General features: G+C 37.7%; 1 protein-coding gene across 2 annotated transcripts in view; it reads right to left on the reverse strand.

Moving 5' to 3' along the window:
* Positions 1 to 24,612, reverse strand: part of COL25A1 (collagen type XXV alpha 1 chain) — a 496,532-nt gene that overhangs the window by 56,584 nt on the left and 415,336 nt on the right. For both annotated transcript variants that reach the window (XM_023219885.3, XM_023219886.3), the window contains 2 exons: positions 22,490 to 22,534; positions 5,958 to 6,020 (listed from right to left, as the gene is read on the reverse strand). In XM_023219885.3, the coding sequence (XP_023075653.1) occupies positions 5,958 to 6,020; positions 22,490 to 22,534 (108 nt within the window). The remainder of the gene's footprint in view (positions 1 to 5,957; positions 6,021 to 22,489; positions 22,535 to 24,612) is intronic.

Here is a 24,612-nt window from a genome sequence, read left to right on the forward strand (position 1 = left end):
GAGCTGAGAGCCCTTCCTCTCAGTCCTTGGACATCAGAACTCCAGGTTCTTGTCTTTGGATTTTGGGACTTGCACCAGTGCCCCTCAGGCTCTCATGCCTTCAGCCTCAGACTGAAAGTTACACCATCTGCCTCCCTGGACCTGAGGCTTTCCAACTTGGACTGAGCCATGCTACTGTCAACCCAGGGTCTCCTCCAGCTTGCAGATAGCCAGTTGTGGGACTTCTCAGCCTCCATAATTCCATGAGCCAATTACCCTAATAAATCCCCACTCATCTATCTATCTCCCTGGATATATCCTATTGGTTCTGTCTCTCTGGAGAACCTTGACTAATATGCAATTATCCAATGTTTGTATTATCATCCCCATTTTATGGATAAGGAAATGGTTTGGTAAATGCCTGTCAAATAGCTATGTTGGTAAATAGAAAGACCTTTAAATGGAATTGATAAAGACCATCATTATACCTCAAAATAGGAACGAATATCCATTTTCATTCTGCAGTCACTTTTTAAGAACTGCTGGCAAGAAGCATGGCAAAGTGGTTAAGTTTCTGGCTCTGTAATCCAGCATCTTAGGTTTTACTCCTGGCTCTGCTATTTACCAATTCTGTGTTCTAGGGTAAGTTAGTTAGGTTCTGTACACCTCAGTTTCCTCTGTAAAATGGACAAAGTTAATAATACTCATCTCATAGTTTATGAATATAAAAGTGTTCAGAATAGTGCTAGTCACACAGGTTTTATAGTTTTTTTAATATATTCATATCTCTGTGAAGTATAAATATGACTACTGTCCTCAAGGACCTAGTGATGTAGTTAGGCAGACAAGAGCCGCAAAAAACCAAAATAGTTCAGGATTAAGGAGTAATATAAGGCCATATATGACAGAAGGGGAATCCCCATTGATTTCTGTTATTGTGGATTGGATCCCTGGAGGTGAGACTTGAATTGTGTCCTGAAGGATGAGTAGGGTTTATTTCATAATTATTGCTGTTAATGACTGTAGCATGGATGAGTGCAAGAACTGCACAAAACACTTTACATGCATTATCCTATTTAATCCTCAGGATAGATGAGAAAAGTTTTATTATGCATATTCTACAGATGAGGAAGCCAAAGTTTGGAGAGGTTAAGTAACTTGTTCCAAGTCACAAAGCTTTTAAAGTGGGTAAAACTGATGGTACTCAAACTTCCATTTTTGCATAAATGTTTTAAATGTACATCTTTGCACATCTTTCATCATTTTCTGAGGATAAATTCCTGGTTGGAAAATTGCTAGGTCAAAAAGTATGAATATTTTTAAAAACTTGTTAAATTGCCCTCCAGGAAGATGGTACCTTTTAATACTCCCTAAACACAGAGTAAAGAGTATCTATCTGGCTTCTTGCATAAGGGATAGAATTTCAATCATCAAAAATTTAGAATTCAGACTGTTGATGACATATTTATGGATGAAAGAGGTGCTCTCCTCACTGAAGGAAATACTTCATCTTGGAAAAGATAAGAAAATAGAATTGGATCTGTGGTGGGTCATGTAGGGCTTTAAATTCCAAGATCCTTATCTGTATCATGCCCACTTTGGGAAGCTTTTGTGGTTTTGTAGGGGAGGTGGGATAGGTTAGTCAAGGGTTAAGAAAGACAGGAGGCAAGAGTTAAAGACTCAGTAGGCTTCTCAACAGCAACTGAAGAGGTTGTGAAAATGGAGAGGTTGAGAGAAAGACAAGGGACTTCTCTAGATACAGGAGATAGACACAATGGCCCAGAAACGAAAGGGCTTTTTGCTTTTTGTCATCCCCCACCCCATTACCCTGTTGAGTGAGACTAAGGAGCTTCTATTGGTATATGAAAATTATTAAAAAACTGTAAAGTATTTGGTGTTTCTGTTAATATTTTACTTTAAGAATTACAGTATAATTCTAAAACAGTCCACTATGAAAACTCCTTAAAAATCATTTATCTGTAGTTTGCCACAAGAGTGAAGTCTATACATCTTTACTTTTCTTTTTTCTTTTTCTTTTTCTTTTTTTTTTTTTTGAGACGGAGTCTCGCTCTGTCGCCCAGGCTGGAGTGCAGTGGCCGGATCTCAGCTCACTGCAAGCTCCGCCTCCCAGGTTTACGCCATTCTCCTGCCTCAGCCTCCCGAGTAGCTGGGACTACAGGCGTCCGCCACCTCGCCCGGCTAGATTTTTGTATTTTTTAGTAGAGACGGGGTTTCACTGTGTTCGCCAGGATGGTCTTGATCTCCTGACCTCGTGATCCGCCCGTCTCAGCCTCCCAAAGTGCTGGGATTACAGGCTTGAGCCAACGTGCCCGGCCCTTACATCTTTACTTTTTAACATTTATATCTTTTTAGAGAGGGGATCTTGCTATGTTGCCCAGGCTGGAGTACAGTGGCTATTTACAGGCACTATCATAGCACACTACAGCCTCAAACTCCTGGGCTCAAGTAGTCCTCTGGCCTCAGCCTCCTGAGTAGGTAGGATGACAGGTGTGCACCACCACACCCACCTAGAATCACTTTTTGTTACATCCTTTATTAGTTCCCTATCACTCTCTGAAATCATATTATTTATTTGTTTACTTCTTGCCCTCCTTCCATCTGTTCCTCGCCCACACTGCAATGTAAGCTTCAGGAGAATAGAAACTGTTGCTGTTGCATTTACTTCCCATGCTTAAATGCAGAAAAATATTTGGTAAAAACATTGGCGAATTAATGAATAAACAATATTAGTAAAAGTATTCTAAAATATTCTGACTATAGCCCCATTTCTTTTCTTTTTTTTTTTTTTCCTCTTTTTTTTTTTTTTTTTTTTGAGGCAGGGTCTCACACTGTCACTCAGACTGGGGTGCAGTGGTGTGATCTCGGCTCACTGCAACCTCTGCCTCCTGGGCTCAGGTGATCCTTCCACCTCAGCCTTCTAAGTAGCTGGGACTACAGGCATGCGCCAGCATGTCCAGATAATTTTTGTATTTTAAGTGGAGATGGGGTCTCGTCTCATTGCCTAGGCTGGTCTCAAACTCCTGGACTCGAGCAATCTGCCTGCCTCAGCTTCCCAAAGTGCTGGGATTACAGTCACAAGCCACCATTCCCAGGCTCCTCCCCCCATTTCCTTAGCCTGATCTAGGTCCCTCTCAGGTACTAATGTAGGTACAAAAGATGCAGCATTTTTTGATGCCATTACACATCTTCCTTGATTATGATCTCTCTTCACTGTGTTGGCAATAAGAAACATAGTCTTAGCTACTTTTTAAATCTGAATTTAGTGGTACAAATCCAGATTGTCTACACAAGTAGAAGAGTGGTGTTCAGCTGAAAGAGATTTTTAAAATAATCATGACTTTCCCATTATCATACTGAACCAACCATAACATTTATACTTAGCATATGTGGATTCAACACGAATTAGATATTTAAATGATATTCATGTGTGTATACGTGTGCACGTGCATGTTGCTGTTTTAACAGCTGATTTAAGGTAGGTAATTCAGCTGACAATTAACCTCAAAGTAATGTTAATAAAATGAATTTCCTACCCATATCTCCTCTGTGGAAATACAAAATAGGTACAGTACATTCTTTACTTTTATTTGGAGTTCAGAGTAGTATCTGTTATATGAGTACCTGGTCTATAAAATCATGCTAGATTCTTCATAACAGTAATTAATGTTGATTTCATGCCTCTATGTCTGGAACTTTTTCTGAAACTGCAGAATAGTTTAAAATCAGGTAACTAAAGAAAAGATATTTAGGAATGAACTCCACTCTCTACTGCTTGTGTTTTCTCTATTTTCCCTTGTATAGCACACAAAATGCCACACAAGCTTTTAGATCCACTTCACGCCTGGCTTTCTCCTTCATTGACCAGGCCTCCCTTTCTTTGTGTATCACGCCCATCTGCGAGGCTGCCTTCTTTCCTCCCCTGGCTCTGAGGCTGCAAGCCTGAATAAATACAACAGTTTTTTTTTTTTTTTTTTTTTTTTTTTTTTTGAGACGGAGTCTTGCTCTCTGTCGCCTGGGCTGGAGTGCAGTGGCGCGATCTTGGCTCACTGCAAGCTCTGCCTCCCGGGTTCACACCATTCTCCTGCCTCAGCCTCCCGAGTAGCTGGGACTACAGGCGCCTGCCACCTCGCCCGGCTAGTTTTTTGTATTTTTTAGTAGAGACGGGGTTTCACCGTGTGAGCCAGGATGGTCTCGATCTCCTGACCTCGTGATTCACCTGTCTCGGCCTCCCAAAGTGCTGGGATTACAGGCTTGAGCCACCGCGCCCGGCCAACAGTTCTTGTATTAACAGGGAATGCTCATTATTTTCTTGCTCTCTCTCTCTCTTTTTATTCCAGAAAGGCATTTCTTGTGTGAATCTGCTCAGGCTAAAACAGACATTCCTCATATTTTGTTAACAAGCCTGACAGCTCATTATGTGAAGAAATTTCTTAAGAAAACAATTTTGCATAATCTGATGGAGTTTCAGTCCCCCCTAGGACACACATAGTTTCCATTTACTAGGTTTAGAGTTATTTTCGCTTGACCAGAAGAAATGAGGACCCTTCTGTCAGAACAGACCATGAACATATTTCTGTAACTCTTGGAAATCATCCCTGGCTTATTTCTGTTGAATGCAATACACATTGAGGCAAAGACTGCTATGGTTTAAAAATAAAAGAATGTAGTTTGATGTAATTTTGCCCCTTCTTTGATTCATGAGTCTGTCATGAGTAAAGTTCTATCAGTTCTATCATCAGAGCTGTACTTTTTATGTCTTTCGGGGTAGATTAAAAGAGAACTCTGGGTCTGACTGTATTCATAGCAGCATTTTTTTTTTTTTTTTTTACATGGCAGCACATAGATTTTGCTTTTAGAGCCCTCTCTAGGGTTGCCAAGCAGAAGATCATGAGATGGTTTTCATTATAGAATATTTTTGCAGACATTATTCAGAGTAGATCCTTTTGGGATGAGGCACTTAGGAATGTATATGACATCAGTACTTGCCTTTGAAATCTGGGGAGTAATGGGAATTGTAATAACCTTTGATTTACAAGTATATCCTGAAAATGGTGATGAGGAGCAGCAGTTAATGAGTTCTATCTCTCCTCCTCAGAATTCCTCTACTCTTCCATATGGCCAGGAGGCTAATAGCATCCTATCAGTTTAGGAGCAATTTGGGGGACAAGTGGAACAATTAAAATATTCCACCATCCTGTTGTCTTGCCTAAGGCTTTCTAGAATTAACTTTCCACTACTCAATATTAAACACAGTGGTCCCATTAGAAGTGTTAGTAATAGGTAGGTTAAGCTGCTTTCATTCTCTATTAGGCAAAAATATCTGGCAACCTAAATTATGAAGTTATCCCACATTTCTTTCAACATAGTGGACTAAAAATATATGACAAAAATTTCAGAAAGAAGAAATCAAGCAGGAAAGAAGGAGGGAGGGAGGAAGAAAAGAAAGAAAGAAAATAAAAGAAAGAAAAAGAAAGAAAGAAAATAAAGAGAGAAGGAAAGAGAGAGAAAGAAAGGAAGAAAGAAAGAAGGAAGGAAAGAAAGAGAGAGAGAGAGGGAGGGAGGGAGGGAAGGAAGGAAGGAAGGAAGGAAGGAAAGGAAGGAAAGGAAGGGGAAGGGAAAGGAAGGGGAAGGGAAAGGAAGGGGAAGGGAAAGGAAGGGGAAGGGAAAGGAAGCGAAGGGAAGGAAGGAAGGAATGGAGGAAGGAAAGGGAGAAAGGAAGGAAAGGGAGAAAGGAAGGAAAGAAAGAAGAAAGGAAGGAAGATAGGAAGGAAAGAAGGAATGAAGGGAGAGAGAGAGAGAAAGAAGAAAGAAGGAGAGAAGAAAGAAGAAAGAGAAAAAAGAAAGGAAGGAAGGAAGAGAGAGAGAAAGAAGAAAGAAAGAGAAGAAAGAAGAAAGAGAAAAGAAAAGAAAGAAGGAAGGAAGGAAGGAAAGGAAGAAAAAGAAAGAGGCCCACTTACTTTTGTTCCTGGTAAACCTGGTAAGCCTGGTTCTCCTTGAGGACCAATGAAACCTGGTTCTCCCTTTAAAAACATGGGCATATGAGATCATTAACAATTTGACAATAAATAAATAAATAAATAAATAAATAAATAAATAAACAAACAAACAAAGCTAAACTCATTTTCTTCTACTGAGATTTTACTTCCTTGCTTGTACACAGCTTTCTTGCCAAGATCCAGGTACTGACTATAAAATTAATCAAAACTGGTTTTAATCAGTGAAGACACTTTGAGCAAAACTTTGGAGAAGTTTTAGAAAGTAAAAGTGACTAAGTAATCAGATAAATGTCCTTATAATTTCCTTCCTCATCTGTTGTCGTGTTTCTTACCACTTACCAAAACAAGATGCATTATGTTTGGGTGAATATGGTAGGTAGCCTCTAAAATAGGCCTCAATAATCTTACCTCCTGTTGTTCATCCCCTTGTGTAATCCTCTCCCCTTGAGTATAGACTGGATTTACTGACTCACATCTAATGAACAGAATATGGCAGAAGTGATGGGGTATCACTTCTGAACCTAAGTTGTGAAAAGTCTGTGGCTTCCATTTTGGGGGCCCTTTCTTGTTCTCTCTTAATTGGATCACATGTTGTGAGGACTGAGGTCTGTCCAACCACATGTGTGAACTTGGGAGCAAGTGCCTCACCCTTTTAGAGTCCTCAGATGAGACCATAGGCCTGGCTGCCAGCTACACAGCCATCTCATGGGAGACTGAGCCAGAAGCACCTAGTTATGCTGTGCTTGAATTCCTGTCCCTCACAAACTATAAGACAGTTAATGTTTGTTGTTTTAAGCCACTAACGTTTTAAGGGTATTATGGTAGGCAGCAATAGATAACTGATGCAATGAATGTTGTTAGGGAGGAGATTCAGGAGTGTTCAGCATGAAAAGAAAACTATCTCTCCTTGCCATACCTCCAAAACCTTGTCTCCACTACCTAGAAGAAACCCAGCAGTAAAACAAAAATATATTTCATCTTGGTCCGCGATTCCTGGCACTAACCTCCTAAAATTGAATTTTCTGAGCGATAGGATAGAGAAGGAGCATCTTTTGTTATTCAAACCAGTTCCTTTCAACCATCCCTGAGTCTATGTCACTGAGGTGACTCTCATCGACGCCCTAGACAACTTCAGGATAGGAACTGGTTGCCAGAAGGGCCAACGGCATAAGAGTGTGGGAACTTTCTGCCCTACCTCCCAGCCTCTGGGGAGGGGACAGGGTCTGGAGATGAGTCCAACCACCAATGGCCAATGATTTAATCAATTAGGCCTACGTAATGGAACTTCCATAAAAGGCCCTAAACAACAGGGACTAGAGAAATTCCAAGTCAGTGACCACATCCATGCACTGGGAGGGTGGAATATATCAACTTCATGGAGACAGAGGCTCTTGTGCTCTGGCCCCTTTTGGACCTCGCCCTATGTACTTCTTCATTTGGCTGTTCATTTTTATTAACTGTAATAGTATATAGCACCTTCCTGATTTCTGTGAGTTGCCATAGCAAATATCAATCCTGAGTCGGGGGGTTGGGGGCGGGATGTGCAAACCCTTGAATTTATAGCTGAGTCAGACAGAAGTACAGGTAACCTGGGGGCTCAATACCTGTGCCTGGTGACCAAAATGAGGTCACTCTTATAAGACTCAGCCCTTAAATCTGTTTGATACCAACCTGGGGAGTTAGTGCCAGAACAGGATCGAATTGTAGGACACCCAGTTGGCGTCAGAGAATCAGAGAGGTAGAGAACTGGTGTTGGAAAATACGCTACATATTTGGTGTTGGAGAATACTTGAGATAAGCGTTCACATCATCTTGACTATCCGTAAAGTTTTATTTTCTTTTTTAACTATTTGAGGTCAAATATAAGAGTTTACCCAAAATCTGTAAGAAAATTTTAAAGCAAAAGCCATAATGGCTTTCTTCTCACTTCCTGTTTTTTCCCCCTCTTGGATGATTTCTGGAGTAGTTGTTAATATTTTAAAATATATTTGATTTCCTTCTAAGGCAGTAGTATTTCAACCTTTGTTTCATGATACATGGAACTGAGCAGGAATGTATAGATAAAATGTTTTATAAGACATGATAAAATGTCAGGCTGGGTGCAGTGGCTCACACCTGTAATCCCAGTACTTTGGGAGGCTGAGGTGGGTGGATCACTTGAGTCCAGGAGTTCGAGACCAGCCTGGGCAACATAGGGAGACCCCCATCTCTACAAAAAATATGAAAAATTAGCCGGGTGGGATTGTGCGAGCCTGTAGTCTCAGCTACTTAGGAGACTGAGGCGGGAGGATCGTTTGAGCCAGGGAGGTTGAGGCTGCAGTGAGACGTGATGGTGCCACTGCACTCCAACATGGTTGACAGAGAAGACCCTGTCTCAAAGAAACAAAACAAAAAGACAGGCTAGAATGTCATCAAATATTTTCCACACAAGTCAATTTTTAAAATATGCTATAAAAAACCTTGGGTATTGGGTGGGGAACAAAAGGATATCACCACCACCAGACATATATTGATAGATAACTCATATATATTTATCTCTAGCCCTGGTGCTCATGAGACTGATCTAAGAAAAAAAAAAAAAGGCAGGAGTGGGGAACTAATGCTTTAGGTTTATTGCTTGCACATTTTCTATAACTCTCTAGTCTACCTGTCCCATACCTTACACCTATTAGAAAGGAGAATCTGAAAATATAATTTTGGGTGGCTCTCTTAATGGTCTAAAATGAAAATCTGAACTATATTCAGAGAAATCAGTGGTGATTATTCTACTTCTAGTGAGAGAGTTTAACTAAAGTCAAACAAAAACATTACAAGGAATACATTTGTTTACACGTAAAATATTTCCCCTAACAAAATGATATATACAAATAAATATTTCCTCTCCCTTCCCAAGATAAATGCTGTGTTAAAGTCAACGTGTATCATTGGTAACAACTTACTGTCGGGGGAATGTAATGCAAGTTAATACGTTGAAAGTTTATAGGAAGACAAGAATTCTTGTATACATTCAAGTGAAAATAAAATGATTTCACTCTTTAGCAAAACAAATTGATGCACCATTAAAGCACACTCATAAAAGAGAAGAAAAAAGAGTAAATGTTGCAAAAACATATTCCTTATACAGGTTAGTGTTTAGTTTATAAACAGATGAAGCATGCAGGTGCATAGTTCACAAACAAATAAATAAGGCTTTGCGATCTCAGCTGCCAGGTAAAAGTGTTTTTTTCTTCCTTTTTTTAAAAATAGAAGATATGTTGTTTCCTTTAGTAAGTGTATAGAAAGTTCTTTTTTATTTTATGTGCTAGCTAAAAGCAGTGATAGTTCTTTTAAACAAAAAATTCAGGGGAAAATTTATTTCTAGATACAAAATTAGCACTGCATTTGACAATCTCAATGATTTTAGCACAATTAATATTGACTGGTTAATTTTAAAGGCTTTGAGTATGATACGTTATACCTGATCATGCCACTTTAAGAAAGCATCTACCATATCTATACATTTTGACATGCTTCTTATTTCATTTTATTCAAGGAGAAAACCACATACTTAATTTTAGGATCACAGTTTTCATCTATTTACTTCCAGAGGTCTGTATCACTTTAGAAACATTATCTCCATTTTCTCTATATCTTGGCAGGATAGGCAGGAGTTAATTATTGGTCTCTTTTTTCTCTCTCAGACTTCAAAAACAGTTGTTGAAGTAAATAAGGCATGGACATGTTGACTCATGGTCTTCAGCTAGTTGGGCTATTTGTTACTTCCCTAAGCTTATACCAGAGGTTCTCAAAGTGTGCTCTGGGGACCTCTGGAGATTTCTGGACCTTTTCAGAAAGTCTTTAAGGTCAAACTATTTTTACAATAACACAAAGACATTATTTGCCTTTTTACTTTCATTCCTTCATGAGTACACGGAGTATGAAAAGTTCAATAGGCCAGACATGGTGGCTCATGTTTGTAATTCCAGCACTTTGGGAGGCCGAGGCGGGTGGATCACTTGAGGTCAGGAGTTTGAGAGTAGCCTGGCCAACATAGTGAAAACCCGTCTCTACTAAAAATACAAAAACTAGCTGGGCGTGATGGCCTGCACCTGTAATTCCAGCTACTTGGGAGGCTGAGGCAGGAGAACCACTTGAACCTGGGAGGCAGAGGTTACAGTGAGCTAAGATTGCGCCACTGCACTCCAGTTCAGGCAACAGAAGGAGACTCTGTCTCAAACAAACAAACAAAAAAGAAAGGTTTATTATATGGTTCCAGATTCCACATTGCACCTAACCTTTAAGAAACTACTTGTGGGGTTTAGGATAGTAGCAAAGAAAAATATCAACAATTATCTGAATAGGCTAACCTTCCCCTGTCCAATTACATATCTGCATGACGCCAGTTTTTCTTCATATACTTCAATCAAAACAACAAATTGAATGCAGAAGCAGATATGAGAATCCAGTTGCCTTCTATTAAGTCAGGCATCAGATTTGCTATATATGTACACACACAAACATACACACACACATATACATATATACACACATGCATATACATATATACACACATGCATATATCTCTCAAAATGTCATTCTTCTTGCTCTTTTTAAAAATCTTGTCTTGAAAACCAGTTATATTTCATAAAACATGCTATTTGATTAACATGTAATGGATTTTTAGAACTTTTTCAGTTTTAACTTCTTTTTTTTTTCTTTTGTTTTCATTTTTGAGACAGGCTGAAGTTCAGTGGTATGATCATGTGCCCAGGCTGAAGTTCAGTGGTATGATCATGGCTCACTGCAGGCTTGATCCCCTGGGCACAAAGGGTCCTCCCACCTCAGCCTCCTGAGTAGCTTGGACTATAGCTGTGCACCACTACGCCTGGCTAATTTTTCAATTTTTTGTAGAGACTAGGTCTGGCTATGTTGCCCAGGCTGGTCTCGAACTCCTAGCCTCAAGCAATCCTCCTGCCTTTGCCTCCCAAAGTACTGGGATTACAGGTGTGAGCCACTGCCCCCAGGCAGCTTTAATTTCTAATGCAGAAATAACACTAGACATATTCTATATAAACAAAAGCTCTTTCAATTCTAATTTTTAAGAATGTAAAGGGATTCTGAGACCAAAAAGTTCAAGAACTGCTAGAACAAAAATGCAGAATTTTATTAAAGGCTGACTTTTCAAGCTGGAGTCTTAATAGAGGATTCTGGCTTTGTTAAGGTGTGGTTTAGTTAAGACTTACCATGTAAAAATGCAAGCAAAGCACTTAGCCTCTCCCTAGAATGAAGTCAGTGTGCAATAAATGCTTGTTATTATTGTTTCCCTTATCTTACAGGCTTACAAATGTTAGCTGTCTAGTAGTAGTAGCAGCAGTAGTAGTAGTAGTAGTAGTAGTAGTAGTAGTAGTAGTAGTAGTAGTAGTAGTAGTAGTGACAGTAGCAGCAGCAGCAGCAGCGGCAGTAGCAGCAGCAGCAGCAGCAGCAGTAGTAGTGTTACAACATTTCTGCAACCTAATTGGTAATATACAAGGTGCCTTCTTCTCACCTTTTAATCTGCCTAGGGTTATACTCAATACTACTTCAACTTCTTTCAAGAAGTAACCCTAACTTTTCTCAGTTGAATATGTCATTAGTTTACGAGACAATATCCATCTGCCAGAGCAGTTGAGATTGCAAAACCAAAAGAGGTTTAAAACACATCAGAACTGTGTAAGATAGAGAAGTGACAAGTTTACTAAGAATGAGTTTTCTTCCTTCAAAGAGGGACAGAAGAAAATGTTCCTACCTATTAATTTCCCTAAATGCATGTAATCTTAAAAAAAAAAACAAAAACAAAAAACCCATCTTTTTGAAAAGAATTGATATACGGTTTAAAGGTTCTAGAATCTCCTAAAATGTCTAGGCGAAAGGCAATGATGATCTAAGTTTATAGAAATATTTTCTTGTAATAAAAAAATAAGCAAATGACTACTACACTATAGTCCCAATTAGTCATGATTTTTCTTAACCAAGGTAGAGGAAAGAGACCAGGTTGGGGACGAAGGCAGGAGGAAGCAGCTGAAGTACGATTCAAAGGCAAAGGACTTTTGGGAAATCGTCTTTGGAGTCAATCAGATCTCACAAAAACAAGCTTACATCAGTTTTCAGGGCAACAAACAGGAGAAATAACTTTATGTTGGAATGTATAATAATTATCACAGCTATTTTACATATTTAATCTCCCTTAATCAATGGGACATAGGAGAGTAGTAAATTGAAAATAATCCACATGTATTTGTCTGGGTAGACAAAGTGAGGGAGGAAACTGGAACTATAATAGAATTAAGCACTTACATTACTTTTAATGAAGGAAAAAAATAAATCCAGAAGTTTTTTTTTTTTTTTTTTTTTTTTCATTTTTCTTTTTTGCTGGGCAATTACCTAAATTAGAAAATCCAAATCATAATTTCAAAATGGACCATTTTAGAAATAACATGAGAACATAAAGCAGAGATCCTTTGAAAAGGGCATGTCCTACTCCCATTATCAGGGAAATGTGGATTTAAACAGGCAGACTACAAGTAAAATAGCTCTACCATTGAAGTAAAAACAATAAAGTAGGACATTTTCTGAAAGTATTTAAAGTTAATGTTCTGTTAATGCATTTTAAAGATAATAACAAATATGTCTAAGAAAAATAGGGAAAAGACAAAGACTTAAACCTCTGGCTTGTTGCATTTATCAGGATGCCAATGAATAGCATAAGAATAAGTTGGGGCCAGGCGTGGTGGCTCAAGCCTGTAATCCCAGCACTTTGGGAGGCCGAGACAGGCGGATCACGAGATCAGGAGATCAAGACCATCCTGTCTAACCAGGTGAAACCCCGTCTCTACTAAAAAATACAAAAAATTAGCCCGGCGTGGTGGCGGGCGCCTGTAGTCCCAGCTACTCGACAGGCTGAGGCAGGAGAATGGCGTAAACCCGGGAGGCGGAGCTTGCAGTGAGCTGAGATCCGGCCACTGCACTCCAGCCTGGGTGACAGAGCGAGACTCTGTCTCAAAAAAAAAAAAAAAAAAAAAAAAAAAAAGAATAAGTTGGGTAGAGCACCAGTTATTTCAGAGTTACTTTAATCTGTTTTTTTCCTCAGGTATTATACATATTTCTCCTCTCATTTCACAGATATTCCACATTCTCCATCTCCATGTGTTCACTCACTATCTCAAGTTAGATAGCATGTTAGGTTTTTACTTCTGTTATCAGTGAGAACAACAAGATGACAAAGTCAACTGGGATTCCTCACATTGGTGCTGAGGATAGACAGTCTGTGGAAGGGAATGCGTGAAGGCAACCAAGAGACAGATCTGAGACCATCACTGCTTGAAAGTTAGTGCCTAACTCATGGGCAAGGACTTCATGACTAAAACACCAAAAGCAATGGCAACAAAAGGCAAAATAGACAAAAGGGATCTAATTAAACTAAAGAGCTTCTGCATAGCAAAACAAACTACCATCAGAGTGAACAGGCAACCTATAGAATGGGAGAAATTTTTCCACCCATCTGACAAAGGGCTAATATCCAGAATCTACAAAGAACTCAAACAAATTTACAAGAAAAAAGCAAACAATCCCATCAAAAAGTGGGCAAAGGATATGAACAGACACTTCTCAAAAGAAGACATCTATGCAGCCAACAGACACATGAAAAAATGCTCATCATCACTGGTCATCAGAGAAATGCAAATCAAAATCACAATGAGATACCATCTCACACCAGTTAGAATGGCAATCATTAAAAAGTCAGGAAACAACAGATGCTGAAAAGGATATGGAGAAATAGGAACACTTTTATGCTGTTGGTGGGAGTGTAAATTGGTTTGACCGTTGTGGAAGACAATGTGGCAATTCCTCAAGGATCTAGAACCAGAAATACCATTTGACCCAGCAATCCCATTACTGGGTATACACCCAAAGGATTATAAATCATGTTACTATAAAGGTACATGCACACGTATGTTTATTGTGGCACTATCACAATAGCAAAGACTTGGAACCAAACCAAATGCCCATCAATGATAGACTAGATTAAGAAAATGTGGCACATATACACCATGGAATACTATGCAGCCATAAAAAAGGATGAGTTCAGGTCCTTCGCAAGGACATGGATGAGGCTGGAAACCATCATTCTGAGCAAACTATCTCAAGGACAGAAAACCAAACACTGCATATTCTCACTCATAGGTGGGAATTGTACAATGAGATCGCTTGGACACAGGGCGGGAAACATCACACAATGGGACCTGTTGGGGGGTGGAGGGCTCGGGGAGGGATAGCATTAGGAGAAATACCTAATGTAAATGGTGAGTTGATGGGTGCAGCAAACCAACATGGCACATGTATACCTATGTATCAAACCTGCACGGTGTGCACATGTACCCTAGAACTTAAAAGTATATATATGTGTGTGTATATATATATTATATATATTACATATATAAAGTTAGTGCCTAACTAAGGTGAGAGAGAATAGTAAAAAGAAGGAAGACAAGGATGAGGAGAAGGAGTAGTGAGGAATTCAGCGAGGGAGGGAAGGAGAGAGAGAGAGGAAGACAAGAGGAGAAATAATGGAGAGGAACAGGCATTTTAAAATGTTCTCCTCCTTTCTCCATCATGATAAAAATTAAATCCAGATTTAATCTGTTCTCTTTGTTTTTTTTCTGTTGTATTGTTTTGTTTTGTGTTTACGTGTCCTGGAAATCTCCAACTAGATCTACTCTTGGAACAAACAGAACAATCTAAACAATGTATTATCTAACTCTTAAAATAAGTATAGAACTATGATTTAATCAAAACCTGGGGATAAAATATATATAACATTATTTATCAGAAGCCTTAAGGCAATCCAAAATTGTAATTACTAACACATAATAGCTGGCATCCTATTCTGTTCCCCAAGCCACATGCTAACCAGTGACTGAATGGGATGTCTGCAATATGGATATCTCAGCCCTGTTAGTGTTATTATAGCATAGGACTAATGCAGCTTCAAATTCCAAAATGAAGACAAATTCGGTCTAATTTTCTAGTCTTCTCCTGGATATTGCATCTGATTTCTTCCTGAATTGTTTCACACATTTTATCCTTTGGTTATTCTTAACATTAATTAATAGCTCACCATCAATGAGTTAAAAAACCAGGTCTCAAAGCTAAGACTACAGCACATTTCCCTTTGTTGACCCTGTAGAAAAGATGAATAATAGAATAGCTGTGGTTTTGGCAACAACCTGGGGTTCAGTTAGGAAAGAAGAAATGCTATTAATTCAGGATAAAACACAATGTAGGCCTGACAGTAAACTGCCGGGAGCAGCCGCAAGCTGAAAATCTGACACAGGTTGCTAATTTGGACAAAAGATTTAAACAGCCAGGGCACATAAAGATACAGAAGCAAGTCTGTGGAGAATAACTAGAGCTGAAATCAGAGGTGTATCTTCATATGACCAACTGTGGAAGGCCTCATTGTCTCACATTGATCTTCCCATTTAGGCAGTCATAACTTCAATCTTGTAGTATAAGCTCAGTGACTATCAGCCACAGTACCTAATGTGCACTATATTTGAAAAAGGATCCTATTTTTGCATGGAACAAAAAGTCGATTTTTTGCTGTCGATTAGGGTATGAGCATTAAACCTCTCTCTTTCTCCTTTCCTCTTGTGACCATAAACTGGCTGTATGTACACAGAGAAATGACGTAAACTACAGAAAATTTAGCTATAGGAAAGTAGGTCCTATTCATTCCATATAAGATAGATACCTTTAAGGTAAGATTTTTGACTGATGCCCCTTCTCCTCAACTCCTTTGCTATTACTTTTAAAAAATTCAAATAGTCTAATGAGATAGCAGCTTAAATACCGTCTTCTGGCCAAAAGGCAAAAAACTAACAAATAAAAAAAACCATATGAACAACTACCATCTCTAGCAACCACAAGGGAAACAAACAAATATTGGCCTTCTATTTTATAGAAAGGCAAGGCAAAGCTGGAAAATTCCTTAGGAACATGACATTTCTGAAATCTAACAATGACTACCAAAGGTCTCATTAAGTCTTAGGATTCAATAATAAAATCATGACTGACTTTTCTTCAAACCCACATTTACTATGTAGCAAAAAATTTCAAGTGACCTTATTTTATCTTCTAAAATGGTTATTGGGACAGTTCACTTAACACTCTTTTGCCAAATTTACATAATGATGAAAAGAATCAACAAATACTTAGATGGGATTATTAGTCAATATAAGAAAGGAGACAGCTTCCTTCATACAGAAATGACTCATCAGGTGTTTCCCTATAAACTTCCAGAATTTACCGTCTGCTAAGTGGAATGATGGCCAGAATGTCCTGACTGATTAGCTGTTGCCCATAGAAAAATCTCTGGTTTTTCATTTTACCATTTGTTTTATTTTTATAAGTCATTATCAATTAAAGGAGTAAAAAAATTACTTTTTAACCCCTCTAAAAAAAAAAAAAACCTCTAGTATACCAGGTTAAAGCAAGTACTTTTTTCCATGATATTTATTACCCCTGAGAAGATCCAGTTTTCATTGCCCAGTAAATAGTATAGCAGGGCTTGAAAAATATGTGCTGATCTGCCTGGGTGCTAAAAGCATCACCAACAATTTTGATTAACGTGTCTTGACACGTTATGTAATTAGCCATACAATATTCTTCTTGCTTAAAGGCTAATTAGAATTCAAGGCAGCATGATACCTGCTTTTGAGGATTACAGTAAGAACATTTGTTGTAATAAGAACCATCAGGCAGCCAGTTTTGGTAATGATTGATATGTAAAATTATTGAGGGGAAAAAAAAATGAGAAAGTAGAGTCTGCCCCCAAAACATTTATTTCCCTTAAGTATCAAATTTTAGTGTAAATTAAAACATCTTGGTGGCACTGATTAAAATGAACTATAATAGCGGGTTTATTTAAAATCCAGAAAACATACCTTTGTGATTTTTTTTTTCTTAACTGGATTACATCCTGAAAGCATATTCCTTGTATTTATTTGAGGCTTCATTCTGGCTGCTAAAAATCTCTGATTTCTGGTTATTTGAGTTTCCTAATTGGACTCTCCAATTATTCAACTTTTCAGATGAACTTTGTGCAGGCAGGAAATAATTATATGTAATGATAACACAATGTTATTCGTTTAACGAGTACTCCATTTTCTTTTTCTCTTTTAGGAATTCATTTCACATCCTATGTTGCTTCCAGAAGTTTTTCTCCGCTATTTTTAAAATGTGATTTGATGTTTTTGAGGAAGGAACCTCATCTCTGGTGGATTTAGAAGATAAGCTTCTATTAGATTACCGAGCACTGTACTTAATCCTAAGAATGCCAGAGTAAATGCTTCTGCCACCTGTAAAAGCTACCCTTTATATAATTTAGTGGCAAGAATTATTTCATATGCTGGGATATAAAGAGTTAGTTACTGTCTCATACCCTCTTAGTCCCCAAGTTCTTGATCTTAATGTCAAATTTTTCACTAATGTGGAAGCCAGAACAAAAATATCAAGCTTTGAAGCACGATAATACTGTGAAAATGTATTTGCCAATAAAATGATTTCATATAATTTTTACGGCATTACATCTCCCTTGCTTCACATTCCCCCCACCCCCCACCTTTTTTGCTTTCTGAATATGGTGAAATAAACTGGTGGTATACTTTTTTTTTTTTTCTTTTTGAGATGGAGTTTTGCTCTGTTGCCCAGGCAGGAGTGCAATGGCACGATCCTGGCTTACTGCAGCCTCCACCTCCCAGGTTCAAGTGATTCTCCTGCCTCAGCCTCCCGACTAACTGGGACTACAGGCATGTGCCACAACACTTGGCTAATTTTTGTATTTTTAGTAGAGATGGGGTTTCACCATGTTGGCCAGGCTGGTCTTGAACTCCTGACCTTAACTGATCCACCCACCTCGGCCTCCCAAGTGCTGGGATTATGGGCGTGAACTACCGTGCCCGGCCTGGTGGTACATGTTGAAAGAAGGAAAAGCAAGTGCTGAAAATCTATATTTATTTATTTATTATTATTATTATTTTTTTTTGAGATGGAGTCTTGCTCTGTTGCCCAGGCTGGAGTGCAGTGGCACGATCTCGGCTCACTGCAACCTGTGCCTCCCTGGCTCAAGCAATTCTCTTGTCTCAGCCTCCCGAGTAGCTAGGACCACAGGTGCCTGCCACCACGCCTGGCTAATTTTTGTATTTTTACTAGAGATGGGGTTTCAACTTGTTTGTCAGGCTGGTCTCGAACTCCTGACCTCAGGTGATCCACCCGCCTCGGCCTCCCAAAGGGATTACAGGCATGAGCCATTGCGCCCGGCCTGAAGATCTGTATTTATGAAAAATGTCTTGGGTTAGGTAACATTGACTGGGGCCTGGAGAATTTCCATCATTACATGTCAAGGTTTGCTTTTACTTTTCCTGTGAACAGAACCAGGAAGGAGAACACTGAAAGTGCCATGTCCTATGCCTACAACACTGTGGTTCTTCATCCTTTGTTCCTGGGATACATTTGGGTAATAGGAAAGGTGTATAGTGTGATGTCATGTTTGGAGAAAAAGCAGGTGATCCTGACTTCTCTTAAAGTAACATCCACTGGTCACAGCAAAGGAGTTTTCAGAATTTACATTTACTAACCTACAGAATATACATGGCTTTATATCCTATAGGTTAAAATTACATGAGGAAAGACTGTATAGAACGTGTGTGTAACCAATGTTTCCAATATTTTGAGCTGCCCTGAAGGAAAGAGGTAACAATAACCCAAACTGCTACAGCATTTACTACCTGCTTGGCAATATTTTAAGAACTTTACATGTATTAGTGCATTTAATTTTCACAACAACCCTCTGAGTTATGGTCAATGAGTCCCATCTTCTGAGGAAACTGAAGTATAGAGAGATGATAGAAGTTGCCCCACATTATGTTATTGATAAGGGGTGGACAAGGATCTGCACATTGGTGGTCTGTTCTGAAGTCTGCTCTATCCTGCTTACTGCTAGGGTAACATAACCATAAAAAAGGGGTAAGTAATGTACTTACACTTTTCAAAATAAGTGTAGAGAGCAAGGCCTAAGAAAATAGGAACTTAGAATCTCACTCTTTTATGTAGTATCAGAAAAGCTGGTTACAATAATTTTACCCATTAAAGATATGTGAAGGCTTGTTTCAGAAACTAATTTTCTGGGCTCAAATCTTATTCCAGAAGATCAATGTCTGCATGGTACATGGTATATAATTTAATTTTCCCAGTTGAACATCGTGACACTATATGAACCATGAATGCATGAAACAGGAATTCCAAATGTCTTCCATATGGTAAGAGGACTTTTGGATACTTCTGCAGGAAGCTTAAGGGTAGCTCGAAATTAAGTTATGCCTGTTCTTAGTGACTTTTATTATGTATGCCTAAGGTATTAGCACTTTTCTCTGAGTGGGACCCTGAGGTGATAGATAGATGAGTCTGCTGTCTGTATTTAGGCACTTTGCTCATTTCCTGAGAGCTGTGGAAGGCATGTGGATGCTCATTAAGTTTCCCACCATTCCCCGAGAGCAACAGGTGGTGAATCAAAGCTTCCCTGGTATGTCATGGCTGGTTTCCTCAAAGTCTTGGAAATAACGGATGGCATTCACATACTCTCTGTAGCACCAACAGATAAGAAGGAGATGAATAGCAACAGGAAGTATTTCCAAAGCATAAACAAACACACAGGTCTAGGAAGATAATGAGTAAAGTGCTTGCTACCACACATTCTATATCCATACATGGTGGTTTCATCTTTTAAATACTGTTACTCGTTCAAACTATGAAATCATAGTTAACTGTCCTGTGGTGGCTACCTAATAGAAGAAATGTAAATTAAAGGAAAAAAGAACATTTTAAGTTAAGAAAACTATGTCATAAAATTATAAGCCTTTAACTCTACATTTATAAATATCCAATGACCAATAGTTGTGATGTATCTTTAAATTGTCTCCTTTTCAAAATTACTAATTTATAGTGAGCACTGACTACATTATAAGGAAAGCATATCTCCCACATCCTGATTAGAGAAGACAAAGCTTATTAACCAAAAATAGAGCCTAAGATTTAAATCAAATACCAGATAGTTACCCAACAGTACTTGGTAATTATGTAGAAGAGTATCTCTAGTGATTGATGAATAGAGTTTTTGTCAATTAATAGCTTCTTTTCACTATAGTCAGCAGTCAATGAGAGAAAAACAAAAGAAAATATCAGAGCTACCTGACCTCGACAAACTCCATCTGGCCATTTCCTATGACCCGAGGAATAAAAGCGTTTGCTAGAGGTGGCAAATCGTTTAACACCCCTCTCAACTTCAAAAAGCTCAAAACATTCTGACTAGTCTACAGATGACTAGGCAAATTCCGAGGATCCAGTGGGATATTTTTGTGATGGAGGATATAAGACTAAAGTAAGATGATAAACAGTATAATCAAAATTGCTTTTTTATTTTTTTCCTTCAGAGGGAAATAATCAATTCCACATTCTCAAGTACTCTCTCTCTCTCCAAGAAAGTGCTTCAAGCTCAGGAGAACGGACAACTGGATTTCAAAGCACAGAGGTTCCTGTGAGAGAAGCTGATAACCCGATCACCTACAAGCACTTGCTGCAGGAAACTGCTTCAGCCCTTCCTAATGCCTCTCCTTTTAAATGCCTTCCCCTTTATTTATAATGCTACAAGGTTATTTTTGATTAAAGCTGAGTATCACTTTCTTATCACTTTAAACAAATAGTTTTAAAATTTTTAAGATCTTCCCATTATTTGTAAAAAGCCATCTTTGTGTGTGTGTGTGTGTGCGCGCGTGTGTGTGTGTTACTAAGGAATGCCATAATTTAACTCTATACTATGAAACCACCTATTAATTTGTGAAGTTATTTTTGCTAAATATCAAATGATAAGGAAGTGACTTCAACTCTTTAGTAAACTGCTGTCATAGAGTGTTACTTTTTCACCAAAGAATCCAAAGACTAAAAATTTACTAAAAGGACATATCTGAACTTTTATGATACTAATCTAGAAACATCAAACAAAAAGATAGAACTAAAATTGCTGAATGCCAACCAAGAAGACATAGCTTTCATGTCTATCAATTATACCAAATATACTCATAAAATATTATATATATCATATGACCTCTGAGAACTCAATAATATATCTATCCTAAAATCATATTATTTCACATAACTCACACTCAAAGCAGAATCTTCATAAAACAGTATACACAGCTCTCACACTAGAAGTAGGCATGCTAACTTTATTTTTCTTTTTTAGAGATGGAATCCCACTCTGTTGCCCAGGCTGGAGTGCAGTGGCATAATCTCAGCTCATTGCAAGCTCCGCCTCCCGGGTTCAAGAGATCCTCCTGCCTCAACCTCCTGAGTAGCTAAGATCACACCTGGCTAATTTTTTTTTGTATTTTTCAGAGAGACAGCATTTTATCATGTTGGCCAGGCTGATTTCAAACTCCTGACCCAAGTAATCTGCCTGCCTCGGCCTCCCAAAGTGTTTGGATTACATAAGCCACCATGCCTGGTCTGGGAATACTAACTTTAGAATGGACTAATGTACAACAGAGATTGATACAAAACTTTGTAAGATGAGAACAACAAAAGGAAAATGTATTTGCATTATGTTAACCCCTATTAAGTAGTTCTAGAATATATCTTAAAAGTTTTAAAATAAGAAGCTAATTTTAAAGGAGCAACTATATCTAAGGCAGTAGAACTTTAAGCCTTGTCAGTTGCCACGTAAACAATTTCAAACACTTTTTAAAAATGCTTTTAACATTTTTAAGTGGTTTACGCCCATTTAAAACAAATGTTTTCAAACTAAGCTTTAAACAATTATTTCAAAAGATATTTAGAAAGTTCATGGGGACAGTGTATGTGTTGGGTCAAAATATTTTAGTAATATGATTTGTACTTTGCAGTGATAATTATTGAGAGGAAGTAGAAGATAAATGTTTTAAAGGGATTATTATAATGAGTGAATCACAAAAACAGCTGCCTAAATGTTAGATTTATGGGGATGTTAAGACTCTAATTCTGATCAAAATCTGATAGGGTCTTAAGAATAAAATTAAAATGTGACGGTAAAGAGACATTTTAGACTTTAAAGAATTCCTGTGACTTCAAATGAAGTGACATTTACATTTATTTAAGGGGCAATAGTAAGTTAAAAGGAGAAATAAACAATCCATTTTGCCATGGCAAACTTTAGAGGTATCTGTGCTTAATTTTTAATTTAAAAATTTAGTTAGTTGAGATGGCTGGAGAGTTTTATTTTACAACCTTTTATTTTATTTTTATTTGTTTATTTTTATTTTTATTTATTTTCATTTTTTATTTTTTTCATTTTATTTTTAGTTTTCATTTTTCCCTATTTTCCTCCAATTTGGGTGAATCTCATAATTACAGTTCTGTGAAGCCAAGACTGTCCGTGCAGTATTTACCTTTATCCCCGGAAGTCCAGGAAGCCCAGGAAGCCCTGGTTCACCCTACATAGGAAAATCATATAGCATTATAGAATGATATTCACTCAGTCACAATATCTGGAGAAAAACATGGCAAATGTTCCTAGCTCAACACTTTCTGCAAAGATAAATAAAAAAACCGTCGACTTTCAAAAAGTTTGGTGAAATTATACAATTCAGTCAACTCTTGATTTAGAAATGGGTTGACCACTTCACAGATTTTTTGGGATTTTCTCTCTCCCCTTCAGTTCACTGCACATTGGTATCCCTGTCCGATGGCGAGAAAGAGGAGTCAAAAGAGAAGAAACTCCCATATTTCATTATTTCTTCATTAAATGATTTGTTGGGGAGGCTCAATCTATTTGCCCAAATGAAGATAATGTGTGCATTTCAACAATGCATCCTATCACAGTATTCCCTCACCTTAGATAATCAAGAGTTGGCTGTATGAACAGATGGTCACATCAAAACAATATTGATTAAAAGTCTTGCTCACTTAAAAAGTATAGTAAGCTTTCCTTTTCATTCCTGAATGATGAGAAGAAAAATGTATACTTAAGATTAAACCTAACTCCAGTCTGTATTTCTGACAATTGTTGAGTCTGAGCAACCCTGCTTAGCAGCTTAGGGCTAATGGTACTACGCAGCTGTTGCTGAATACAGGTTTGAGATTAAGTAGTACATTTTGGGTGAGCATACTGGAGTCAAGCTTAACCTTCTCATTTTCACAGAGTTGTCTACATTATTTTAAGCCCAAAGAATGATAACAAGAGGTTCTATTGCTTAGAAAACCTCCTGAATTCTACTAAAGAAGTATAAAGGAATCTCAGGAGAAAATGAAAGTCCTCTCTGTTGGATTGAAGTGACTATTTTTTGTGGAAATAACATTTGAAGGCAAAAGGGTGATACTATTTCATGATGGCCAGTTAGTGGGATGACAGCTAAAAGACACAGGAGCAATAAACTAACAATTAAGTGACAAAATAAAGCATTTCCTTTCATCTAAATGCTTTAACAATCCGCATTTCAAGGTACATCCACTAAGTCCAACCAGAAAGTATTATTACTTTCAAATTATGAAAGAGCATAGTTTGTTCTAGTATTATCACAAAGTGATGTCTGAGACTGCTTGTTAAGCTGTGTGATTAGACCAAAAAAGGACAATGGTTTTCTTGATGATTTAGGTCAAAGTTACTTCAGGAATGCAAAAGAAAAATGATTCTGTCTGAAACTGTACAAATGAAGGTTTGCATTATGAACAACAAGACTAAAATGAGATTAAGCCAGAGGAGAAAGGCTGATTATTAAGAACTTGTTATTCCATTAAAAGAATGTCCAAGTAGTTAAATTTCTCACAGTTATAACATTATGTGTTTGATCTTCTTTTACTTTCTCTTTTACCTTTCAATCAATGAGTTTAAGAGGATCCAGTGAAAAGAGTTTGCATATATTTTTTGCTGAAAATTCTTTTATATTAAAAAAGTATAAGGCCCTTGAAAACAGTAAATTGCAATAGAATATACAACTAATAAAAGCAAACATACTGATGGCAAATCTATAGCTTTGTATGGTTTCAGAAAAGTCCCCCCAAACTCACTTTTGAAGACATTCCATCTGAAACATTTGTGGAAATATGTAGGTTGTAACATTATTGTCCAACAGGTGTTCTCGTCATATCTTTCCCTCCCACCAAATGAAAGGATTGAATGACTACTTTAAAGAAAGATATTTATTTAAACATGCATGCATACATAGACACACATCCATATTTTTAATCAAGAAAAAGATGTGTAAGACATTATGGAATATTTTATAATGTAGATTGACTACTTACAGAGATTGAACATTTAACTTTTCTCTACATCATATGTGTACTATGTATGTGTATTAAGTAATAAATGTATTTTTTAGTGAACAGATACTTTAGAAATTCTTATTTCTCATGGTTTTCATATTTCATAATTTGACCTTTCCAAGTTTATGTTTATTAGTTGATATGATGAAAGATTATAATACATGTAATGTTACCCTTTGTGGAACACCGCCTAACATTTTTAAGAAGACATTTTTTCCTATATAAATCCTCTGTCTTTATACCATAA

Source organism: Piliocolobus tephrosceles, chromosome 3 (assembly GCF_002776525.5).
Source record: "Piliocolobus tephrosceles isolate RC106 chromosome 3, ASM277652v3, whole genome shotgun sequence".
In the NCBI taxonomy this organism is placed as follows: Eukaryota; Metazoa; Chordata; class Mammalia; order Primates; family Cercopithecidae; genus Piliocolobus; species Piliocolobus tephrosceles.